The following is a 26,973-nucleotide window of genomic DNA, read 5'->3' on the forward strand; positions in this document are numbered from 1 at the left end:
GTAACAATACAAAACAAACAATGTTCCTGAGGTTCTGCTTTATTTGGAAATAAAAGAGTTTATTAAATTATCTTTGTTTATTTCTTTAAAAAAATGTTTTTTCTCATCGTTACATGGCTTCAATACACAATTTTACAAATGAATTTAATTAGAAAAACTTCGTTACTTGTACAGTTTTTGTCTTTTCTTATACGAATTTTAACGATATCTTTGAATTTTGATAGGATGAGGTCCAAATACATACCACAGCACCATACATATTGCCGTTGATGGTCGAGGAGTCTTGTCACTCGCCAAAGAAGAAAAAAAAAAAACTTAGTAATGTCCCTTGGTTAATTACCTAACTCAAGGTACCGTTGATCGCGGACCGAAATCACACGAGTCGGGCCGATGCCGACGCCTAGGGCCTAAATTTCTAATACATAGTCCGAAAAAAAAATGAAATTAGGTTAAAAAACTACGGCGTGGCCCCAGCCCCTAGGCGTTAAATTGTCCCTTAATAATTTTTCATTTGTTTCGTGACTTGCCGACGACGCGACCGAGTTCGGCGACGATCGAGCAACAAGTGACTTGGTCGACGAGATTACCTTCCCTTGTAAAGGTGAAAACAAGGGAGGCAACCCCGTGGGCCAACTGACCAATCAGCGCACATAATTCCAAAACATGACCATATAAGGAAATTTGTGCGGGCACATCATTTGACGCCAGGGCTCGCCCTGATTGGCTGGCTAGTGGTAGCCTCCAGAGACCCTTCCAGACGGTCGCTACAGCTGTGCGTACGTGACGCGTAAATCCCAAACACACATTTACAAAGTGAAAAATAGCTTTCTGGCGCCAGAGTGTCGCGCCTGTCCGCTCTTCCTTCTGTACCTTCCAGACTATTCTCAAAATATTACACTAGCAGTATCCACTAGAATATAAAATTACCCAAAAAATTCAAATACAATGTTAAAAATTTAGTAAACAAAGTTGAAATTCATATAAAAACTTTTGTTTAAAAATGATGTCCTGTAAAATTATAATCTATACTGCTTTAATTACTGACATTAATTATCAAATATCAACATTAATTATTATGAACTAGAGTTAACCCTCAAATTTATAATTAAGTATCTCAAGGAAATAAGTATTTTAAGGCTTTCCATGAAATTTAACCAAAGTAATTAATAACAATTCTTAACATATCTGAACTGTTTTCTATATCAACAAAAAAAAATATCCTTCACATCAAACTTATTCTTAATATTCTTATGACCCATTTTGCAATGCTACATAACCCCCCCTACTTTTTGATTGAATTTGCAAAATTAAATCAAAAAGTACAAAAGTGTAAATTGTTGAAACAAAAGAAATAACATACCATAACAAAAGTGTAAACAAATGTAACAAATTAACATCAACATTAGAAATGCAAATCTTGACACAATAATAGCAAACCATGACTTTTCATATTATAAATCCTTAAAACAAATTTACAAAATTATAACCCAAACATTGAAAAATTAATATAAAACATTTGTTTATATATAAATTCAAAAAAACTGTTTCTTAAATATTGCAATATTAATTCCTTGTCAAAAAGCCAAAAATTTGAAAACATCTGTCTTACTACAAAGTGTCAACAACTCTTCACAAACGGTTATCTCCCTCTCATCAGTGCAAAATACAAATAACTTTGAAACTGGTTTCTCTACAAGCTTCAAGCAGACACCCCCTGGTCAACGAAGAATCCTCAATAACAGCAAAAAACTCTGAACAACTTACTTAAACTCCAGGAATTACGTCTCCATGACTACCTCAACGACGATGAATAAACACAAAAACTTCAACATCTTCAAAAACTTACACCTCGGCAGAAACCTCGACGACGACAACAAATCTTCAACTCCAGGAATTACGTCTCCACGACCACCTTAAACGACGACAAATACAAAAACTTCAACTTCGACGACGACAAATAACCTCAAAATAAATTATTTCCTTTAAAATCCCTTAAAAACCGCTGTTACTCTAATTCTTTGCTGCTTATGATAAACTCCTCAAATCCCATGAAATAACCACTTTAACTCACAAATTCACCAATATCTTCACTCCTCATATCTGCACCAACAAAACATTGACAACATTATCACTTCAAAACTGTTGACACAAAATTTTCCTATATTTCATTCCAAAGAAACAACTTCTAATGTTACCCTGTCCATTCCCTCTAATATTACTCAGCTTTTCCTCTACTAATCTTTCAAAAATATGCAAAATGTTCACTATAGTTCACTAGTCCAACATGATAAAATTCTTGATGACCTTAATTTGTTTACAAAATCAACATAAACATACTTTAAACATTGCACAGCTGATTGTTCATAATAATGTTTCATTGAATTATCCAAAAAAAATACATACACAACTGGCAAAAAAAAAAAAAAAATATATATATATATATATATATATATATATATATATATATATATATATATATTTTTTTTTTTAAATGTTTTCCATTCATTCTTCTTATGTATTGTCCATTGCAATGCAACACCATCCACATCCAATTTAGTGATAAACAATTCTACCTGTTGATTATCTGAGCCACTAAAATAGCTAACTATTTTCTCACATTTGGTTACAAATTGTATCAGAGTGACCCCTCGGTCATCACCAAACAATTTCGGCACTGTCCGTCCAAAAGTGTTCACTTCATCTACAGTCAAAACTGAACCTCCAATGCTACCCTCCTTTGAATTTTCTGTAAACGTCCTTTCAACATTAGCTTCAAAATTCCCCTTAACTTCCTGAACCACTTTCAACTGTAAATCTGTGACACCATCTTGAATTTCGACAATTCTGTTTTGTACACCCTCACCATGTTGTACCAACTCAGAAAATTTTTTACTATGCTCCTGAACTGTTTTACCTGTTTGCATCAAATTTTCCTGAACTTGATTCACTGTTTTTTCACATGTGTTTAACCTAGACTGTGCCTCCTCCATCTGCACTTCACAATTATTTACTTTGCCGATACAAGAGGAGATCTGTTCATTAAGGTCATTCCTAAGTGCGTCAAATCGGCTCTCAAATGTATTGGTTATTTCTTGTCTTACTTGTACAATTTTCTGTGTAATGGCATCTAATTTTTGTTCCATCATATGTCTGAATTCAGTCTGACCTTGTGACATGTTATGCATCCCTTGTGACATGTTATCCATCATTATCATTAATTTTTCTAACATTTGATTAGACATACATGACCCCCCCATAACCTCTACTGGACTACCATTTGCAGGCTGTTCCATGTTTTCCGACTGCTCCTGCACTAATTCAATATTCAAATTAGGATCGGACATTCCTGAAGTTTCAGGAAAACCCGCAAGGTCATCCTGACTGTCTGTACTCATTTTTCTTTTGGTTTTACAATTATAAATGACCAAAAAACGTAAACAACCCTTTAAAAACACATTAAAAAAAAACTTTAACAATGATAACCACAAATACAAAATTTAGACCATAAGAATGTAAGTTTCTGTCCAATTTAGACTTGCTGTTTCCGGCGATTCATCCCTCGTTGTCCCGCGAAGTACCGATTCCTCCCTCGTTGTCCTGCGAAGTACCGAGATGATCTATGTTGCTGGAATCGTGTCCCACGATGTTCTGCGAAGCGCTGTTCTACGATGTTTTAAAATGTAGTTCTCGTCGCATTCCTTTCCCACGATGTCCCGCGCTGTTAAACGGTGAATGCTGGCTTCTCACACTCGTTTTCGTTTGTTGATGTTTACAAGTACGACGCGAAGATCACACGATGCACTCTCGAATCACTCGTTTACAAGTTATAATTTTGCCGATGTTCTAAAAAGGTATTACCACAGTTAATTTAGCCATGATTGGCTTTTACTTGATAAGTTTTTACTGTTTTTCCGAATGTTTATTTTATCATCAGGCAGTGTCTAAATTCGTGCCCCACGACAGGGCAGCCATGTTGTTACGTTGTATGTTTTTTGCCCGGCTAACCACACATAGAAACGTAACAATACAAAACAAACAATGTTCCTGAGGTTCTGCTTTATTTGGAAATAAAAGAGTTTATTAAATTATCTTTGTTTATTTCTTTAAAAAAATGTTTTTTCTCATCGTTACATGGCTTCAATACACAATTTTACAAATGAATTTAATTAGAAAAACTTCGTTACTTGTACAGTTTTTGTCTTTTCTTATACGAATTTTAACGATATCTTTGAATTTTGATAGGATGAGGTCCAAATACATACCACAGCACCATACATATTGCCGTTGATGGTCGAGGAGTCTTGTCACTCGCCAAAGAAGAAAAAAAAAAAAACTTAGTAATGTCCCTTGGTTAATTACCTAACTCAAGGTACCGTTGATCGCGGACCGAAATCACACGAGTCGGGCCGATGCCGACGCCTAGGGCCTAAATTTCTAATACATAGTCCGAAAAAAAAATGAAATTAGGTTAAAAAACTACGGCGTGGCCCCAGCCCCTAGGCGTTTAATTGTCCCTTAATAATTTTTCATTTGTTTCGTGACTTGCCGACGACGCGACCGAGTTCGGCGACGATCGAGCAACAAGTGACTTGGTCGACGAGATTACCTTCCCTTGTAAAGCCTAGTTGACACGATGATAGTCACTTTTACGACAGCAGCTGTCACGACAGCAGCTGTCACGACAGTGTGTGATAGTTGCTGTCACGACAGTGTCTGTTTACACTGGCATTAAGATATTATGCGATAGTTGGGAAAATGTCAGACCTGGTGCGTTGTGTGACCCAGGTTTTAGTAGTTGCGAAAGCTATTTCCGTTAAAAAAAATACGAAAAAATAGTGGATAAGACATTGGTTGGCACGAAGAAACGAGTTGGGCATTTCAAACATGCTTATAAAAGAATTAGCATTTGAAGACCCCAAAAGTTATGTAAATTTCCTTCGAATTGATGAAAGAATGTTTGTTTTTTATCCCACAAACAAGGGTGTTGTTGGTATTTCTCGAGGAAACTAGCAATCTCAAATCGAGACATTGTCCAAATCAAAATAACCTATAATAAATTTGAATATTGCTTGAAGTACTAGGAACACATGCACTCACACTATCACGATAGTGATTTCAATCCGTTTACACTACGAAAGTGCTGCGACAGTTGCAAGTACTGTCATGAAAGTTACTACCAACTATCTAGCTCGACTTGATATCGCGATAGTGCTGTCGTGACAGCGCGAGAGTAACTATCGTGCAGTTTACACGGTGAAAGTAGTGTGATAGTACGGAGATAGTAGCTGTCACGGTAGTAACTATCGGGCTTTACTATCATCGTGTCAACTAGGCTTAAAGGTGAAAACAAGGGAGGCAACCCCGTGGGCCAACTGACCAATCAGCGCACATAATTCCAAAACATGACCATATAAGGAAATTTGTGCGGGCACATCACTTGACGCCAGGGCTTGCCCTGATTGGCTGGCTAGTGGTAGCCTCCAGAGACCCTTCCAGACGGTCGCTACAGCTGTGCGTACGTGACGCGTAAATCCCAAACACACATTTACAAAGTGAAAAATAGCTTTCTGGCGCCAGAGTGTCGCGCCTGTCCGCTCTTCCTTCTGTACCTTCCAGACTATTCTCAAAATATTACACTAGCAGTATCCACTAGAATATAAAATTACCCAAAAAATTCAAATACAATGTTAAAAATTTAGTAAACAAAGTTGAAATTCATATAAAAACTTTTGTTTAAAAATGATGTCCTGTAAAATTATAATCTATACTGCTTTAATTACTGACATTAATTATCAAATATCAACATTAATTATTATGAACTAGAGTTAACCCTCAAATTTATAATTAAGTATCTCAAGGAAATAAGTATTTTAAGGCTTTCCATGAAATTTAACCAAAGTAATTAATAACAATTCTTAACATATCTGAACTGTTTTCTATATCAACAAAAAAAAATATCCTTCACATCAAACTTATTCTTAATATTCTTATGACCCATTTTGCAATGCTACAATCGTTATCAAATAATAACAGTTACGTTATTGTTCTCATTGATTATCATAACAGTTACCAAGAACGATCACTAAAATCTGATGGAGAACATCAAGCAGCCGAGCACACAACCTATCGGCACTGAAAAGAACTCAGCTCCTTGTTCCAACGTCATTCCCGTTCTGTATACTGTTCCCAGTTCTTGAATAACAGTTTAGCACTTTGTTGATATTTGTGTCCCGATTTGAGTTAATGAATTAACAGCCTAATAATGTACAAACCAATTAATTATTAATTATGTACATCAATTTTGTGTTTTATTTGTTAAAGTGACTGTAAAATACTTGGTATAAACTACTTAGAACAAATTGCTAACTGCTTATTGGGGCCTATATTATATATAATATTTATAAGTAAGAAAATGTATATTGTATAATATTTTGTAAATATTCCTTTTTTATGATAAACTTCAAATTTTAAATAAAATTTATGTACTTAGTTAAGATGAGCGTTATTTACGATAACCTTATAAACGGTTATGAGACCATAACAGGTTTCGTTACGTTTCTGTGTTATCAAGAACGAGAACGAAAGAATCAAATTCTAGACTTCTACAGTAGCTCATACGCCCGATCTAGCGAGCAAATAAAATACTATAACTTCAATTCCTGTACAAATGCTAGGTGTCGCCATATGTACATTTCATTAACTAAAGACCTGGGAAGACTTTTGTTTATCTTATTTAAAGTAATGATTGGAAAATTTAACGAATGAAACAGAGTTTTTAAATTATTAACTTACTATCCCACGTCTAGTAATCCATACTTGTTCGCTCTAACGAATTTTTGAAAGTCTTTTTTGGGATACGTTTTTCGCAGTTCTTGTGATCGTTACATACTATCGATCCTCAAATTCTGAAGAAACGAATCTGGCGATACCGGTATTTACACAGTTCTCGTTATTCAATAACAGTTTAGGAGTGGAGTTCTTGGGAACTGTTTATTATACCCAGTTCTGGACAGTTCTTGCAATCAATATATAGCTGAAAATGTAACTTTTTTGAATTACAATGCAGGCTGGTTGATGAAATAAATTTCCTATATTTCCTATATCCTAACTGCATATTGGATATTGTTTAAAAAAAAAAAAATGCTTAGCAGATACCTGGTTTTAAAGTTTTGTTGCTTTCATACGATATGATTTTAAAAACCTATCATTATTTAAATTTGTAACCAAAATAAATTAATTATATTATAAATATTCAACCCAGCATATTTTTTGGGCTTATGTTACAATATAGTGGTCTTGTTATAACAGAATTGACAGTTAATATGAGTTTTACCAGAATTCTCAATAACAGTTATTCAATAACAGTTTAAATATCCTGTTATCCACCAAGAACTGTTATGAAAATAACTGTTACAGAAACATAACCATTTAGATCATCACTACTGTAAACCATTCCTTACTTCTTATTAAATTATCCCATTTAGGTCTTTGTGGAAACTAGTATATCAATTGGTTCTCAAGCTACCTATCCAACAGAAGTTTTTTTGTATCGATCAACAATCATAGATCTTCTCAGTATAATGCGTGTTCTGGTGTTCCCCAGGGAGGTACTCTTTCACCTCTTCTCTTTAATATATTTATTAATGACATTACACAAGTACTTTGCTACTCTACTGGCATTCTTTTTGCGGATGACCTAAAAATCTATAAAGTTATTTATTCATTAGAGGATTGTGAATATGTGAATTATTACAAGAAGATATTATTAAAGTTAATAATTGGTGTCTAAGAAACCTGGTCAAACTCAACAAAGATAAAACCAAGGTCATATCTTTCACTAGGAAATACCATCCGATTAAATACTCATACAAATTAGCGAATTCTATTATCTCTCAAGCCCACTACACAAAGGATCTCGGTATCATCCTTGATTCAAAACTATATTTCCATAAACATGTATATTACATATATTCCTATGCACGAAGAACTCTAGCGCTTATAAAATTTATTACTTCTTATGCAACCAACTCAGACTCACTTATCTCTCTTTACATGGCACTTATAAGATCAAAATTAGAATATGGTTCTGTTATCTGGAATGGCATCAACTTAACAGATACTGAAAAAATTGAAAGTATTCAAAATAAAGTTATAGATTTAATTATTACGAGGAATCTCCCACGCCCTACTTGGACACCCCTGGTAGACCGTAGGGCCTATCATGATGCCCTTTTTGTTCATAATTGTTACATTCATACATTCAGATGTCCTTATTTTCTTGACAATACTGCCTTAAGAATTCCTCAATTCAATTCCCGCTTACGCTCTACTCTGTGTACTCTTCATACTAATAATGATATAATTTATAGACTTATAAGAAACAAACCACTTGAATTCTAACAGTGTTTAATTATAAATTCTGATTTATGTCTGTCATATCTATATTATTTTTCCTTCAATTGTTCTCTTAACACTTAATGATATGATTTTACCTATATGTTTTATGTGTTATGGTTCTTTTACCTTGTTAGTGTTTTGTCTGTTTTGTTATTATCACTGCTAGTGTGTGGTACTCTTGCTCTCGTTTGCTGGCCATCTGTGGATGTTTTCCTCCTACGGTACCGACGGAGGTGGGAGTCCATACACTGGTAGTGATAACTGTGTTCCAGTTATTGCATGTAGTGCCCACCACTAAAGTCTACGACTGTTGGTGGGCATGTGACAAATTACACACACACACACGCACGCACGCACGTATCATGTATCATGTATGGGTTTCGAAAAAAGTAAACATAATTCTCTTTAAACATGGATGTTATGCTGTGGACATAATGTGTGTGAACACTGTGGTTGAAATGATGTATAGTTAAATATTTACATTATGGTCAATCTACTACCATGTTCCCAGTAGTAGCTTACTTGCATGCAACTATAAGTTGAAAATCGCTCTAATTGTGTTTTTGGCCATCGTAAATAAGTCAATTACTATTTCACAGAAGAAACTATTTGTAGCAGTATGTCACTATTAATAACAAGGTAGTCTATAAAATTGTGTTATGCTCAAAACAGCAGAAAAATGTACTATTAAATTATATAAAAACAACTTGTTGACAGAAACAGTTAAAACCAAGATGGCGGCTTTTGGTTACAACTCCTTGGAAATTAATTATAATATCATCAGAATATGCTCTTGTTGAAATAAAACACGAAAATGTATTTCCAAAATTCTCATTCAGAATTTTACTGTACAGAATACTATGTTTCAGATATGTTACAAAGTTGTGCTTTATGGTGTATATCTGACAACAGAGCACACGGAAAACTAAGGATGATACCCACCATACACGAACACGGTTGCATGTTTCAGTTTGACGTCCAGCATTGCCACTTCTTGGTGGATCTGGATATCGGCGCAGAGTCAGAGAGGCAACCAAACTACTCCGCTGATAAGGAACACTGGTCAGTCATCAAGTCCATCCCCTTCCTGGACGCAGCACGGTGAGTATGCACGGTTTTTGCACGCACCACTCATACAGTCTCGTACTTCATCTGGCTTTGGGCGAGAGACTCGACTGCTTTTTGGCCCATTTTCCTAACCCTCGTTTTGTCCAGTGTATAGTCATTTTTATAACAAGTATTGATAGATGGTTCGGTTGTAAATAGGTGTGGTGGCGGCAGCTAGACTTCGTGGAACTAGTGTTGAGTGTTTGTCATTTTCGCCGCGAAATGGCGAAGGCAGATCTTTTGCTGGCCAGTGAGAAGACCTTGGACTTGGTTTAGGCTCGCCGGGAGCGGAGGTCAAAGACCCGGTCGGCGCGCTGGCTGGCTTGTGAGAGAAGTGTTAGGGGGAGCGCCTATACGGTCGCGTGACCGGAGCTGAGCTCTGGGAAGTGGGCTGCCCTCTGCACTCTCAGTCACTGTTACTGGTCACGTTCGTGGCTCGAGGCAGGAAAAAAAGTGATTCTGAAACTTGCCTGGTGAAATCACACCGGGCTATCGGTTGCGGCGCTGGGAAACCGTAGCGGGACTCTAGCAGGAAAGATTTGATCAGGATGAACAATGGGCTAACAAAGTTTATATAAGAGAATTTAGGTGAAAACTAAATTTGTGGTAATTATTTCAAATTTGCGGCACACTATGGAGAGTTAAAAATATGCTAATTCTTTCGTTTCATATATTGCAGTTCATCCCTGGATCCTGAAGGCTTGATCCTGATGGCATGATTGTGTTGTCTTGATCCTGTGATATATGATGCTTGCTGTTTTAATTCAGTACATCGAAAGATCTTGATGGCATGATCCTGTTGGATTGATCCTGTGGTACATGATGCTTACTGTTTTAGTTCAGTGCGTTGATAGATCCTGATGGCATGATCCTGTGGTACATGATGCTTGCTGTTTTAGTTCAGTACGTTGAAAGATCCTTTACATAAAAAAAAATATGGTCATATAATTATGATCGTATGTCGAATAAAACTGAATTTTTTCAATCTACAATCATAATTCTTAATTATTTCGCAATTTCTTTCATGTCCAAATTCTTCTGACATTCTGAACTAAAGCAGCAAGCATCATGTACCACAGGATCAAGCCTTCAGGATCCAGGGATAAACTGGGATACACGAAACACCAGCCATATCAAACACAGAATATACGATGGCTGTAATCAAAGAATTCCCTGAAAGACTGCAAAATTCAATGTTTCAGTCAATTAAATGCACAGCACATATTCCTCAAAGAAAATGAATGAATTTGACAATTCTGTTCAAATTTTTGCCTCCCATTAGACCAACGTGATTCAAAATAGTACGTACTTTAAATGCACTGTAACAAAACAAACATTTTGTAATACAATTACTTATTCTAATAAAACAACAAACATAAAATATAAGCATTACAAACTCCTTATAACTGCAATACAGTCGTTATTTAAACAAATTTAATAATACACCAGCTCCTACATTGACTAAAGTTCTGTAAACAAAAAATTTAAAAAAAATTACACGCATAAACAATGAAGATTGTGATTGCGTGAATACATAGGTATTTTAATGTAAGCTGTAAACTGTTATTTTTTCACAAACCAGTAGGAATTAAGAAACCTTTGTTTCAGGGTAAATACAGGAATATCTGAAGTATACGGAAACATATATTCCTATTTTTTGCGGGTAAACAATTAATGGTGGCGACAGCATAAGAGCATAAGAACTGTAATGTAAGATATAAAAATTTAATTTTTCACAAATTAGTAGGAATTACGTAACAATCCCTTCGGAGTAAATTTAAGGACATGTGTAGTGTGAGAAATCCATGTTTTCCCATTTTTTCTTTCCGTTCTAAAAAGCTGCTCTGTCTGATTATTACCTTATATGGTTATAAAAAAAGAGTTAATCATTTAAAATAGTTAATTTAGTCTTTTTCATCATTAAAATTTATATCATTAAAGTACATATCAAGCACAATTGTGTTTATCAACAGCTTCAACAATTTATGAAGAAAGACGTAACATTTGTCTATTTATGCAATATTGTATGATTTTTTTTAAAAATATTTTTACCATTAAAATGTGAAAATTATTAATTGATTAATTGTGTGGTTTAAATTTATTTGTGGTGCTGATAAGTTTTAAATTTAAATATCAATTTTATCTCCCTGTGGTATTATTACAATACTATTAATATGAATCGAAAAATCTTTAGGTTTATAAAGTTCTTTGTGATGTTTCTCCGTAGGCTTTTAGCCATGTCTAAAGTGTCAAATATTGGCTGCTTAAACTGTTAAGTAAGTGGTTTTAGTTACACTATTTTCTAATTCTTTGCTTTTTTATCATACTTAGAAAAACCATACATTGTAATATTCAAACTTAGGTATCTGGTTGAATTTTGTTGCATTTTGTGTTTTACTGTTTTGCGTTGCATTTGGGGGTTATTATGAGGTGTATTCACTTCACCATGAAAAAGCCTTGCCTCTAATAGCAAATAGAGAAAATAATTACAACTATGTAATGTATTGAGGACATAGCTGCTTACCCGGGGCAGTCCACCACTCCCGGTCAGGGCATTACGTGGCCCGTGTGAGGTGAGATACTAGCCCGCTCTAGGCGCCAGGCACGCCACTCTGATCAGCCTACACGGATACCACGGGGTTGGCGACACGTCTGGTCTCGGCCGATGACGAAGAGGTACTGGCAGCTTCCCGCCGGAACAAAACTGTTATTCTTATTAGTATATGATTCCGCGCCAAGGGCTAGTTTTAAGGAAGAGACAAAACACTCTTATAATTTATACAATCCCTCATCCGAGCTCAGAACCTTAAACATCAGCTACTTTATATATTAATACTGAAATAATAATTGTTGTTGTTGGTTTCTGGGTGACGTCGCACTGCCGCGGTAGTCCGTGGCGCGCAATTGAACACACGCGCGTCTACGTACGTCGGCGGTACAGATGCCGGGGAGGGGAGCTGGACAGAGTCGGGCCAGGCTTACGAGGCGAAGCCCCCGCTGACGTCTGTGTATTACAGTTCGTGTTTACTTTCCACTGTGTTCAATTTCTTTTCTTCTCAGTATTCTGTTACTTCCGTAAAGTTTGTCTGTCATAGTTACATTCCTTGCCGTAATCTGCTTTTGATCAATTGTTGGACAGTTTTCAATATTACAAAATAATATTATAAATTTAAAAACTTCACTTTTAAATACAATATTGGTGTCAGTGGCTGTTCTTATAGATTGTATAATTTATTCTCTGCATTTGATAGTAACTACCACTGACATGAGTTGTAATTTTTGTTTCAGGTCAAATAAATTCTTCAGAGCATTTTACATCCCGTTGGTGTCGCCGCAGTACTGCCGCTACGCCCCCTACAACTTGCTGCAGTCCACGAGCTTGCGACTGAGCAGGAGAGACGCCCCGGCCAGGTAGACCGTACCTGCTCCGGACGCTCCGTACCGCGTGTGACAGCCAGTCATTCATTATCTGCATGTGTCACAATAACTTGTGTGGCATTAAAGGTAAATTTTAACCCTATACCTAGCATTGAAAATAAAAAAAAAATTAAAATAAGGGTAACTGTTGGATTCATGTAGAAGAAATGTGTGTGTGTTATTCAGGTGAATTTGTTTATATTGCATAGCATCAGTAATGTTTGATTCTATACCAAAGGAATCCTATAATTATCTGAGGAAATAAAACAATCGCAATAAAAACGCTGATATGAAAAAAATTTTAAGTCATTTTTCGGTCTACAATTATATTAAGTAGGGATTGTTGCATTGCAAATAAAAATTAAGTTTCATTTTGATTATAATATGAAAAAGATTTTGGCATAAAATAAAACATGTTTTGTTAAGCTGCCTGGAATAGTAGACCTATGCAAATCATCATGTTAAAATTATGACTTTATCCAACACTTGACCATATTTCTTTTTTAGAATTGTATACGCTTCCACATGCAATACAAGAGAGACAGTCTATAGATATGAAGTACATGCACTGCCTCTCATCATTGTTTTTTGTTAGTGGTGAAGGTAAATATCGGTAAAAGCAGTTCTTTCCGATTGGGCAAACATGCCAAGCATATTGTTGTTGCATTGGTTACATGGTGCTTTGTTTGGAAAGCAACGTTTGATTTTGAGTTTCAAACTTAGATATAAACTAAGTGATCTCAATACTTTTTTGTTTTTTTTAATTATTTCAGCCCTTAGGCTCCTGTAATGAAAAACCTGTACAATACATCTGCATTCTGCACAAAACATTAGTTAAAAAGGAGATTATACATAGGAACTTGAAACATTTTAGATGTTTCATTTTAAGTCTGTATGACACAATTTTTCTTCTTGATTATAATCTTAAAATAATGTTTATGTATAAACAAATTTTGTTGTGTGAAGAATTGACTGTGAAACCGATAGTTTGTGAACTACATGAGCACAAAGTTTTGTCTTGTAGCACTTCTTGCAGAATGGATCTCAAAAAAAAATTTGACGAAATCTGCTCATTTTGTGGTATAGCGCAAGTAATATATATGTGAACTACTGAATGATAACATTCAAAAATTTGCAAGTGGTCATAAAATCAGCTAATTTCATAAAAGCTGAAGAAATAATAAAACCAGTATAAACATGGAATATATATGTACTACCATATAGTTTTGTAAGACACAACAAAAGTCAGATCCACGCTACGAGGTGAATGAGTGGGACGCGGCGACGTGAGGTGTGGGCTTGTCACGTCACGTCACGTCACGTCACGTCACATCACGTCACGTGGTGGGCGCTGGTTCAGTCTTGGTACAGTGTCCACCCAAAAATTAAGGAATGGCAGACAGAATTTAAAATCTAAAAGAAACAAGTTTTTACAAGCTAGCAAGAAAAATACCAAGCTGTTCAGTGATTTTTACATGAAAATGTGGGTGGTTTAGAAGAAATCAAGCCAGATTCAAGTATTAGTTCGGCAGAATCTGTCCTGCAAATTTGGGAAGCATTCCAGTAAGTGTGTTTATTTGCAGTGTGGGTGAAATTAATTTTTACTTTTAATTCAGTACAAATTGACTGCATCTTAATGAGAAAAATTGCAGCGGTATATATGTGTAGGTATATTTGTTAAAAAAAAAAATGTTATTATATGTACATACACTAAATGCATGTGTGTGTGTACATATGTTTGTGTGTTTGGTCTGTAATTAAAATATCCGTGTTTATTTATGTGCATGATATGTATAGGCCTACATTCTAATAAGTTTTAAGGGTGTAATTTTGTATATGTTGGAGAGTGTATGTTTATGTCTTTATGTGTATACAAGTATGTATGTGTATTAGGATAAACTGTTTTTTGGCAAATGCATTGACAATATCAAATATTTTATTTGGTACTAGCCGTGCTTCACTCGCGCTGCTCTTTGTGCCCGCCCCTCCTTGAGGGCGCTGTGAACACTTCCCCATGAGACCCAGTAATAATAATTTGTTATACATTTTTGTAGAGATGGACGAGTTGAGGTTTTTTGGCTTCGAGTCGAGTCGAGTCGACTCGAGTCGAGCCGAGTTCGAGTCACAAAATTTTTGAAGAGGTCGAGTCAGTTTGAGTTTCATAATTTTATAATTTTTTGCGTCGAATATGATAAATAAAATATTACAACACCCATTGATATAAAAATTGTGTATCCAAGATGCATCTGCATTATTTAAATATTTTAAATGATTAATTAGCAAATCATTGTTATTTAAATATTTTAAATGATTAATTCAAATCATTGTTATTTAAATATAAAAAACCTAAGCTTTATTTCAACATGATTTCACAGTATCTTTAATGTAGCTATCCTAACCATATCAACCGTCCACAATGTTTTAAAGTATTTATAATGTAGGTAACCTAACCTAATTGACCATAGTTATCATGAGTTGTCCAAAATAAACATTCACGGACACACTGCAAACGAAAAATATGGCGGCGTACAAATAAATACAGTTGCCTTGTTTATGGTATTTCCTTTTATCAACACCGCCATATTTATTTACAATTAACAAAAAAAAAAAAAAAAAACGAAGATGTACGATCGGGAGTTTGGCTCTTTCGTCTGTGGAAAGAAGGCTTCCCGAGGTACGTAACTTTTTTTTTTCCGATCCACCGGCAGATCCCCACATGAACAAACAGCTCAATGGATATAGGCCTCGTCACATTCTCAATGTAAATACTTTTTCCGCGGCAAGATTATTCGCCCGGAACTTGTTACAACTACAAGAATATCAATATGTTTTTAAATAAATATTTCATGCATTTGATTTGGCGATCAGTAACTGATTGCCAAATAAAATGCATGAGCGTTGTTATTATTATATTTTATTCAAACAAAAAGAAAGTATTTTATCCTAAACGTTATTGTCACGCAGCGCTGCGTAGCGAAGCACAGCTAAATTTAGTTCCAAAATGCAAGTCTGGCTGGCCTTACACGCAGCCATTTTCACGCATCACGGTTTGGTGTTATTTACTAAATATTACAATATAATTATTTTATGTTTTTATTTTTAGGTTACGGAAATCTCTTGTTTATACGAGTTATTATAAACGGGGCACGATAAACGTGATGATTATTAATATATGTGCGTTTTGCAACAAATTTTGTTTCAGTGAAAATCCATTGACATATTTTGTAAACAAATGCGGTACCGTATTTGAAGTAAACACAGGATGAAAAACAAAATGAAAACAGTGCACGCTGTTTTCCAAGCATTTTTTTTATATAAAATGGTCATGTGACATAATTTTGTCCTATAAACTGTCGCCACTATCGACAAAATCACGTTCATAAATGAAGGTAGTGGTAGGCCTAGGTTTGGTTGCACTTGTACCTATCATAGCGCCGTAGCATGGTAGCGGGCAAGGTTAGGTTTGCACGGGATTTGTTTTGTTTAAAGGTCATTATCATTTCTTGCCGTATTAATGACTTGGCAAAAACGTCAAGACAACCTATAATAAAGTGCTATAATGTCACGATGCTGGTACTTAACTCGAAACGTGTTTCGAGTCTCGAACTTGATAAAATATGTGAGACTGTTTTCGAGTCGAGTCAATCTGACCCAACTCGGCTCGGCTCGGCTCGACTCGATAAACCAAGACTCGACCCATCTCTACATTTTTGTCATATTTCAGGTTAGATTATCAAATGATGTAAAGTTTTTTCTTTTAGAAGTTATTGTGAACTTAATTCTGTGGGTTTATTATTTTTATAATTCATAAGTTTATTTTTCAAGGATTTTTTTTTTTTGCTGGCTTCTTTGTGTGGGAAGGCGTGTTGACGTAATTCTCCTTCGTTTTTTCCACGACCGAGGCTTGGTTTCACACGCTAGGCGTGTGGGTCACTGTCACAGGGGAGTGTGCGAGAGAGAAAATCGCTGCATTGTGGGAACAGAAGTAAGCATTTCGTGGAAGTTTCTGTTGCCATGCGCCGTGATTGGCTGAGAACCAGGCCACTGCCTGCACAGAGGGAAGGAAGGCTGTAAAGGTGGTCGTTGTTCAGGCACCGGGCCGAGCGAAGGCTCCGTGTTTTATTCTTTTCTGGATGTACAGTTTAATATTTTTGTGTGTTCTGTTGTGCAGAAGATATTATGATTTTAAGTAAATAAAAACAAAAGATAATACATGAAACTTTGCATAAGAATTTCGTGACCTGCTACCAACCTGTATGTTCACTCACCTAATTTGGAGCTAGCTGGAGGTGGTGAGTGGTAACAACATAGACCGCATCAACAATGCCATGGCGAAATTTCATCATAAATAATGAAATTCGTTCAAGGTGTAGTTTCTTTAAATCTCACCCAACTATGAATGTACCGTGTTTGGCAGCATTATTCGTCTAGAATCACAGCATAAAATGCTCAGTCACATCAATAGAATACAAACATAAAAAAAGTCATAAAATTATTTTGGTTTTTATGGTTTATGGAAGTGAAATATGGCACAAACCGGATAATCGGGAGTCTACTGTAGTAAAATAATCAAACAAGTAAAAAAAAAAAAATCTTTTTAGACCTACATCATATTTAACTCTAGATTAAACCTGCACATTGTACAATCTTTTTAAACCCACCCTCATGAACTTTCTTCACACATACTGCAATGGCCTAAAATATTCACATATTCGCTTTGCACCGTTTATTAAAATATTTGTTTGCAGATCCTAGTTTGATTAACTTTGAAAAATAATTATTTTTTCCTTTCAAAATCTGAATATTCAACAAAATTTTACCTGTAGTAATTGTAGCTGACTTAACCTAACTGATCTTTTACTTTAGTATTATTTATCTTATTTCCCAGAAGCCACTACACATTTACTTTTTCTTACGATAGTATTTCTTATATGTGGATTCTAATTCTTACTATTTGAATTTGATAGTCGTATTTGTATTTGATTCGAACTAAAAAAGCTGATATTTGCACAGATGGGTCAGAGATGCAACTGTGCTAATGTCCATTATTTTCAACAGGACCACTACTTCCAGGGCAGATGAGGCGTGAGAAAGGAATGCTTGAGCGTGGGATGTTACTGTTAAGCACCAACAAAAACATTTTTGCTTTAAAAATCACCAACACTAAAACACTCAGGGGTAGAGGCTGTCTCGCCATGCCGCCGGCTAGCACACACGAGGTGTGCAGCTTCTGGCTGTATAGCGTGTTATACCGTTGCACAATACGATTGTAAACCATTTTAGTAGGTTTATAATTATAACAAACTTGACAGTTTCAAAAGGAATTTCCACCCATAAGAGTATAAAAGTGGTTGGTGCCCGCAAATTAGAAACGGGAGAATACAGAAGTGCAGTCAATACTACAATGCAGCTGTGATCCGGTGATAAAATGAAACCAAAACAACTCTAAAGCTATTAAGACGAGTAAAATTTATACACAGTCAAACCTCTCTGAAACGACTCCTCACGTTCCCAGGAATAGGGTCGTAAAAGAGCGGGGGTCGTAATAGATGTTTTCTGAAATTTTCAGTTTTCAGGAAGTGATATTTATTTATAGATATGTGCTGCCTACGGCAGTACAGCACTCTGCAAGAGAAACGCAGTAACATGCTTCTCACCACAAGAAACTTATTTTCTGTCCGATTTTCGGCAATGTTTTCACAGTTCCTCGAAATCGGGTTGTATGGAGAGGTGGTCGCAATAAATAGGTTTTACTGTGTTTATATTTAAGTATATTTAAGATACAACAAACTTTGGGTTCGATGCAGCCAATTAGGACTCGTAAATATTCCCAGGAATGCAGAGGAATTCAATTAGAATTTTTTTATCAAACATGCAACACTACTTACACAACTGTGAATCAATACAGAAAGTTTTATTATTCTCACAAAAACTGTTACATTTGTACAACCATATACAAGTTACGTTTGTTTTAATTTTCTACATGAATAAATTCAACATTATGCAAATATAAAACAAGTTAGACGGGCAAGAACGTGTACTGTTGCCGCTCCGCTCCTTTCACGCACTCAAGGTTGCTTTTATCATTAATGCTCTGCTTTAACCATATAATAAATACTACCATACAGCTGTAAAATAAAGAACTCAAAACATAGTCAAAGTGAAAAGTAGCTACGCAGAATGTTTCTAATCCACCTTTAAAATAAAATACATGATACACAAGAATTTTAAACAAAAAATTTAATTGTTCAATAATTGTAGATACTTCACTTTTTGGATAACTATGTTTAGTCAATTTCGAAGGAGTTTACTTAAACTTTCTCATGGCCAATTACAGCAACTACCAAATCCAAATAAATATGTACTTACGCAACCAAAAAGAGCATGCACGAGGAGAGAAAAAAAAAAAAATGAGAAGCAGCACTTTGGTCAACTACTTTACACTATACATAGTCTAGTTACACTATAGATACAAGATAATAAACCATCCACCATGACCACTGCACTCACAGCAAGCTCTACAGCGCGCTCTTGCGACCAGCAAACACACACACCTGTCCTCTAGAGCGTTGCTGGGGTTCCTGCTACACCAACCAAGTACCAACTCAACGTCTTCAGAGACATATCTCTCAAGCAAACAAAAAAGCAATTTCACTTATTCTTAAATGCCTTTAACCAGTGACTACTGAAATCCCTAATGTTTTATTGAAATCATTGGCAAAATAACATATTTGTGTTTTTTAGCAACTTTTCATTGATCAGTAAAAAAAAAAAAAAAAAAAAGTAACAGGTGATCACACATGTTTCTTTAGTCTGAACCAAAGGCATAGCAAACGGGCTACAGGCCGACTTGATAAACTGGAAAATAACAGTTAACCTCGAGACTGCTCGTCAGACACAATCAAATCGTAGAGAAAAGTCATTGGATCTAGAGATGCTCGTATGCAGTTTGATCAGGACTACCCTAGAGCGTTGCTGCGTAGGAATGCTGGTAGCAAGCAAACCGCAACTAAGTGAATGCAGACAGCGTTCATGCACATGAACTACACTGCTCTGCAGAATGGACTATACAACCTTCGCAGAGTCAATCCATTTAAATAAATATTACATGATGCAAACACTTCAATAGAAAAAAAAAAAAAAGCAATAATTTATCCTTTTGCTGTAAATGAGTCCATGTGGAACACATCATGCAAACATCCAAGAACTGCACCAACATTTGTCCAACATCTTAGGCTTTATGAAATTTGGTGCTACTACCAAACATATTCCAAGCAATGCAAAGATCCACTGCAATGCAAACGAAATCAATTCCTGACATCAATAGCAAGTAAATAATAAAAAAAAAAACTTTGAAGCAATTGATCAAAAATTTTAGCAAATGTTATTGGTTTAATAATTTCAAGACACAGATGTTTGTTGGTAATCTACCTAATCACATAAGGTAGCAAAGAAAGTCATGTCATAGTAAAATAGTTTTTTATGTTAACATGGGGACTGTACTGTTGCACCAAGTTGTCAGTTTGTTCTGACAATTAGTAATAGGACTTAAGGGATTAGACATCACCATCTTGCAATTTCAAATATTTTGATACTGCTTGCAATAAAGCTTCTGGGCTAAATTTTAAGTCAACTTAGCATAGAACTTAGCTTCGGCTATTTGTGAACTGATGATCAACATTAATTAGTACCAACATCAGAACCATCTCACCTTGCTTGGCAAACTTCAAGGCTGATCAAAACTCACAATTTTGAATTTCAATAATACAATTATAACATTAAAAGTTAATAAGAAAAAAGTCCCACAGCTACCAAGTGACAATGCAAATGAAGTACAAAACGTGTAAGTGTCTATTGTGTGACAAGGAGGAAGCATCAGGTTGTATCTCACTACTCACCTAACCTCAATGAAATAATGCACTGATTATAGTAACTAAGAGTGGTATGTATTTGGGTTCTTCATGTGTAGCCACGTTAAGTGAAACCTTATTAAGTGGCCATTTGAGCTGTACAGCATATTTCCCCTCCCTCCCTTCCACCAGAAGCATTGCAACAGGTTTTCACAGTAGGGTTGTTGCTTGCCACTTTCTCCAACACACATCAAAGTGTTAATTTTCTGCCAGTGTGAAACAATTCAAAATGAGACAAAGTATATTCTTGAGATGCTTGTTGCATACTAGATTTTAAACTCTTTATCCAGAATTACACCATGATTTCCTAAATGCATTTTCCATATTGATGCAGTTCCAGCTACACAGGACATGCACAGCTATAACTAATCATAAGATGTATAAAAACAAATTGATACTGATGTATAAAATAAACAGAGAGCATTCATTACAATGTTAAAAACGTTCTTAAAAACACATACAAACAAGCTACACATTACATATACAGTATCTATTATACAAGTAAGAAAAACCTGCAACCCAGTGATATTCTTTCAACACGTATGATACATAAACTATAATTGATTTCAGCAGCTTTTGGCATATTTATTTCAGCGTAATTTAACATTCAATCACGGAATGAACGAAGGCTGATACACAGAGATACATATTTATATATACGTATAAAACAACCTAATTTCCTTAATAAGCTTTACCATTTATACAATATATAAACATGGAAAGTGTGCAGGTTACAGACATATTACAAATGCAAGTTAGTTTGTTCAATAAGGAATTTAGTTTTGCTTTTTTACATCAGTCTTGACAAAAACCTCTTTGAACATTTCATATATTTATATATTTATATTACTTAATGTTCAAAATCACACTAAGAAATTACAAAAATGGACATTTCTTAACAAAAGTTACTCACTGTAAGAGGGACAAATATTTTGAGCCAAAATAAATGCAAACAAAAAGCATTCGGCCGAGGGTTGATGGGGTACTAAACATAAAATAAGATTCTAGTCCAAAAAACACTTGAGAAACCAATATTTTCTAATCAAACATTATCTTTAACATAAACACACCTGCGTGTGACCACATAAAAAACTAAACATATCTAACCTGTTACAGATCCATACCAAAAATGAATTATACAAGGCATAAAATTGCCACTTAAAATAAATATTTCAACCACTAATGTCAATTTTCAGTATTTAAAAACACCAAATTTGGATGCAGGAGGATTACAATTCATTTAGTTACCACCACTTCCACTTCATGTATGTATCTTACATGTTTAACAATTTTGACAGCATTTCCTTTGAAACTTTACCCTGACCAGCGTGAGAAATATACAGTACTTAAAACCCTCTCAATACCAAAAGATTATTTCGCTCGGTGTCTAGCGAATCATGAGATCAGTCGCTGCTACCATTGCTAACTTACACCTAACAAACACTGTTTCAAGTATACGTGGCTACAGAAACTTGTAGAAAACACATGCAAAATACGTGAAAAAATACAGCTACTGTATGATAAATTGTTACAATATGAATGTTTAAAGTTAATATAAGTAGTTAGTATGATATATATGTATATATATACACATTACAGATTAGTAAAAAATTACAGGTTGGGAAAGGGCAATCCACATCCTGCTCCAAAATTAAATACAATCGTTCACAAACATCTGTATTGTATTTTCATCTCAATGTACACAAAACTGCAATCGAAATACAAAGCAGATTAATAAATTCTGGGTATCAAAATATGCTATTTATATACATGCACCCACAAGAAGCAGACACTATGAACACTTAAGTTTATTTAAGTAGATAATCATATAAAATATGAACAAAACATCTGGTTCAGACCAAAAATGTACAAAATTCAACAAAATAAATACATTTCAACATTAATGTACAGTATGGATTCCTTTCGAGACATATTTTACAAGCCGGGAATTTTTTGAACACATTTTTACAAAAACGTCATTTAAAAATCTCTCTGTACAATGGAAGCATGATTACGCTCGAAGCAAGACATGGACTGCTCCCCCAACCACAGCTACATCTAAAGACAAACCTAGCACACGCTTACAGCTTACAAGTTCATTACTGGTTAAAAACACTCAGCATATGGGACAAATACAGAGACTAAGCATCTATTACCAACCTGACAAGGTGGCATGTTGTCAGTTACACCCCCTTCTGAATGGCGTGACAAGCTACATATGCATCACACTTGCTGCACCTACAGACTTACAAGTGAGGCAGTTCAGGCCGAACCGCTCCGACACAAATGACGAGTGTTTTAGCACACAACAAGCAACACATCCACAACAAAAGAAACTCACAAGTGCCACTGCCTTCAGATCTGTCAACTACAGTATGTCTACAACACTTATGTACAGGTGCAGGTGTAAAAGCAAGTGTGGACTTCAGCAAGACAGCTAATAGGAAAATGTACGTTTGTTTGGTCCATAAAGATGAAACAAACCATTTCCAGTTGCCCGAAGCAGAATTACAGCACATCAAGTGTACAACACACAAACTCCAAAAAGGTCCATCAGAAAACACTATGCAACGTAACTTTAACCCTGATTATTTTCAAGTTAGATACTGTTATACATAATATTTAAAAACTGTACAACTTCGATCGCAAATGATTTTTGTACAACAGGTATCTCAAATATTGATTCTCATCAGCAAGAAAGAGCTTTTATTTCATTTATTTTATAAAAAGACCTTGACATTCTATATTGCCAGAAAATACGTTTAGATTCGTTTAACTTCAATAAATAACCAAACAATTATCGATAAACTGTTACTTTTAATGACAAGTGAATTATTGTGGTCTGTGAAGGAGAAAAAAATTCCCTTTTTACATACTTGCATGGCCACAGAATTTGTTAACAATATGCCTTAGCAACTATTACCTGAGGGGGTTATCACAATTTGATGGTTTGTTTCAAATAAAAGGAGACAAGAGACCCAACATAACAATGATAAAAACCTTCCAAACTTCTAAAGCCCCAGTTTCACCTATTCAAAATGTAATCCTCCAGAAATCACAACTTTCAATCCCACACATTTTAAGGTTACAACTCTAAAAATGCAATGCTGTGCTGATTTCTGGTGCAACACATTGTCAGCCAATAAAACACATTTCCAAATATAGTATGTGCAAACATTTTCACTAATACTTATCTAACCACACAAATGCTGAATAAATCACAAATAAAAAGAAAATTCCATAATGTTTCTCTTCAACATTGTATCAACTTACAATGCTGGAACATCAAGTCATCTACCTAATAATAAAACCATGAAAATTAAGTGCTTTATAAAAATATGGAGAAAAAATTGTTTTCCCTTGTATTTATTTACAATTGCAAAAATTTAAAGTAAAAGAAAACTGTTATGGTTATAAAATGAACCTAACGGAACGGCAGCGTCGCGCCTAGAGGCCGGCGTTGGGCGGGCCGATGGGGCCTAGCTCCGACCCGGCGCCTGCGTTGTTCAGGGCCTTCATGAAGAACTTCTCCAGCTTCGCGATTATGTGCTTGCCGTACGTGTACTTGCGCAGCGACACCAGGTGTGGCCTGATCTTGTGCATCAGGATCTTGCGCTGGTTGTTCTCCGACACGTCGATCATCTTCTGGACCACGTAGTTCGCGTACTGATCCTTCATCATCACATGCAAGGCACTGCAACAATAAAAAATACAGTCAGTATAATTTGTGTTGAACATTAGCAACTTTTACTCTGCACATACTTCACAACAGCATATTAACAAAAAAAAAATTATGAATACATATAACTACAATAATATTTAAAAAAAAACTGATAGTGATTTGAGTTCTTATATATACAGGGAAGTGTAACAGGGAACGAAAAATTTCACACTGCAAATGTTCTCTAGTTTCCAAAACCTTTATTTACGTTTATTTATTTTGTTTCGTCGTAGATAAATGCAGCAAGTAAGCTGCTACTGTGTCATATGGTGGCAGATAAATTCTGATTATTGATTTATAAACCTTTAAAAGTAGATGAATGTGATAATTACGAAGTCCATTTAAAAATAGTTCTTGCTTACATTTTATGGTAGTTGACTTTCTTTTTTATTTCTACTGGTAAACATGAAAAAACAAATACAAATAACATAGAACCCTGTTATAACATGTTTCAAGCGGGAGGGTGGCAAGGGGGGAAGAAAAAAACAAGCATGAAACAACATAAGGAGGAAATGATTTAGCACTTGTCAGTGTTTGAACTTATTCAGCTATACAAACCAGCTTAATGCTAAAACTAATGTGGCTACTCTAGATGCTTGAATTTGTTTAATCAAGCCAACAATTTTCTTACAGCTTTATGGTGCTCCCAGCTTCTTTTTTATTTTTCTTTATAGACATTCTACCATTTTTCTGTGAAATAGTCACACAATTCATGACGATAGTATTTCGAGTGGAAATGCCTACGTCTAGTGATAAGATTACATGATGAATTGCGACGAAGCCGAAACACCGACATGCAAGTAACACCAGGAAGCACTGACATGCAACCAACAATTAGGAAACTGATTAGCATATTTAATCCAAACTCCTCTCAGATTACAAAAAAAATATTTAATATGCAGTGTTCAGGTATCAAACCCGGACCATTCACTACAACCGGCAGCCATAACTCAGGTCCCCATGAGTCTAGGTAAAAAATACCAAGAAGTACTTAAAGTGTTTGTAGGGCAGTTACCATACTAGAACAAGTAATCAGAATTATAGTTCGATTATTCATAGTCTCAACAAGATAACACTTCATATTAAATATCAAACACAAATACCATAACAACAAGGGCTTAGCCTAAACAGATATATATATATATATATATATATATATATGTATATTTATATATGTATTAATATCTATGTATATATAAAAACAAACAATTGATTACACCTTTGATGGAATTATAAATTTACAATCATACCAAATGTAAGTAATGACAAAACATTTTAAATTTTACATGTTACACACAAATGAGATAATATTATTACAAATACAGATGACGACCATTGTAATCACAATAATGACAAAACTTTGAATACCTGTATGTTTAAAGCACTGCTTATTGTTCATGTTTTAATGCATCAAAAAAGGGCATTTATATTAAACAAATAATTTAACCTCAACAGTGAACGTTGCTATACAACAAAATCTTGAGCTATACAATGTCAAATATGTATTATGTCAAATATTCGTAAGGAAATGAATATATGCAATTTAGAGTTAGATGTCAAGGTTACTTCATATATGAAAAATTAATTTTCGCGCAGGCCTGCCACATTTTATTGCATAATTGTAGTACCATTATTTTAGAGCATCAAAATTTGGAATATACATTAAAACCCAATACTATAATGTTTTCCAGTTATTTGTACCATTTGATTCCAGGCCCGTTCTAACCTCATTTATGAGATGCAGTAAATTTCCGTCGATTACAACATGCCTATTATCTACGCTGTTTGTTTATGCTATACCTACATACATTTGTATTCCCGTGTTTGTCATGAAAATCTGACCTATGAAATACCAAATGAAAAATGCTGTTGGGAACACAATGCTGTAGCTCATGAATCTTTTGAAGTACTTATTCATTAAAAATTAAAAACGGTACTGACAGGCTGCCAACACTGGCCTTAAGGGCAGACTTTGAGAGAATGTTAGCACGCGACACTGGCGCTACAGTTTATAGTAATTCCTACTGTTCATCACTAACTTAAAAATTCAGGATTACGTGCTTGGTGCTTGCTTCAAAATATAGTTTAACCTTACTACAATATAGCTATATATGGTCCAACAAACAAGAATTGGGATATTCTAACATTACAGAACATTTATTTTACGTATACAGTAGAACCTCGCACAACCGACTCCTCCCGATATCTGACCTAGTGTCCGACTGTTGGTGATTCACACGCGCTTCCGGTTGGTGAGCCTGTTAGGCTTGAAGGAGTGACTCATCTACGATATGCTTTGTTTTCGTGTCAAAAACTGTCAGTTCAGCCGTGAATCTTGATGTGTAATGTGCTCTGACTATAATCTTGTACAGTTCTGTGTTTGTTAACGTCAATACTGTTTGTGTTTTTCCCCATTATTTA

The 26,973-nt window shown here is 35.1% G+C and overlaps 2 protein-coding genes across 5 annotated transcripts in view; one reads left to right on the top strand and one right to left on the bottom strand.

The window, feature by feature from the left end:
- LOC134537952 (alpha-1,2-mannosyltransferase ALG9) overlaps window positions 1-17,140 on the top strand; it is a 231,049-nt gene extending 213,909 nt beyond the window's left edge. The window contains exons 12-13 of the mRNA XM_063378962.1: window positions 9,368-9,498; window positions 12,793-17,140. Of these exons, the coding sequence (XP_063235032.1) occupies window positions 9,368-9,498; window positions 12,793-12,919 (258 nt within the window). The 3' untranslated portion in view covers window positions 12,920-17,140. The remainder of the gene's footprint in view (window positions 1-9,367; window positions 9,499-12,792) is intronic.
- A 1,680-nt stretch (window positions 17,141-18,820) lies between these two features.
- The window catches only part of LOC134537950 (maternal protein pumilio), a 448,094-nt gene continuing 439,941 nt past the window's right edge, over window positions 18,821-26,973 (bottom strand). For all 4 annotated transcript variants that reach the window (XM_063378958.1, XM_063378960.1, XM_063378959.1 and 1 more), the window contains one exon: window positions 18,821-24,525. In XM_063378958.1, the coding sequence (XP_063235028.1) occupies window positions 24,279-24,525 (247 nt within the window). In that variant the 3' untranslated portion in view covers window positions 18,821-24,278. The remainder of the gene's footprint in view (window positions 24,526-26,973) is intronic.

This window comes from Bacillus rossius, chromosome 12, assembly GCF_032445375.1.
Source record: "Bacillus rossius redtenbacheri isolate Brsri chromosome 12, Brsri_v3, whole genome shotgun sequence".
NCBI classification, from domain to species: Eukaryota; Metazoa; Arthropoda; class Insecta; order Phasmatodea; family Bacillidae; genus Bacillus; species Bacillus rossius.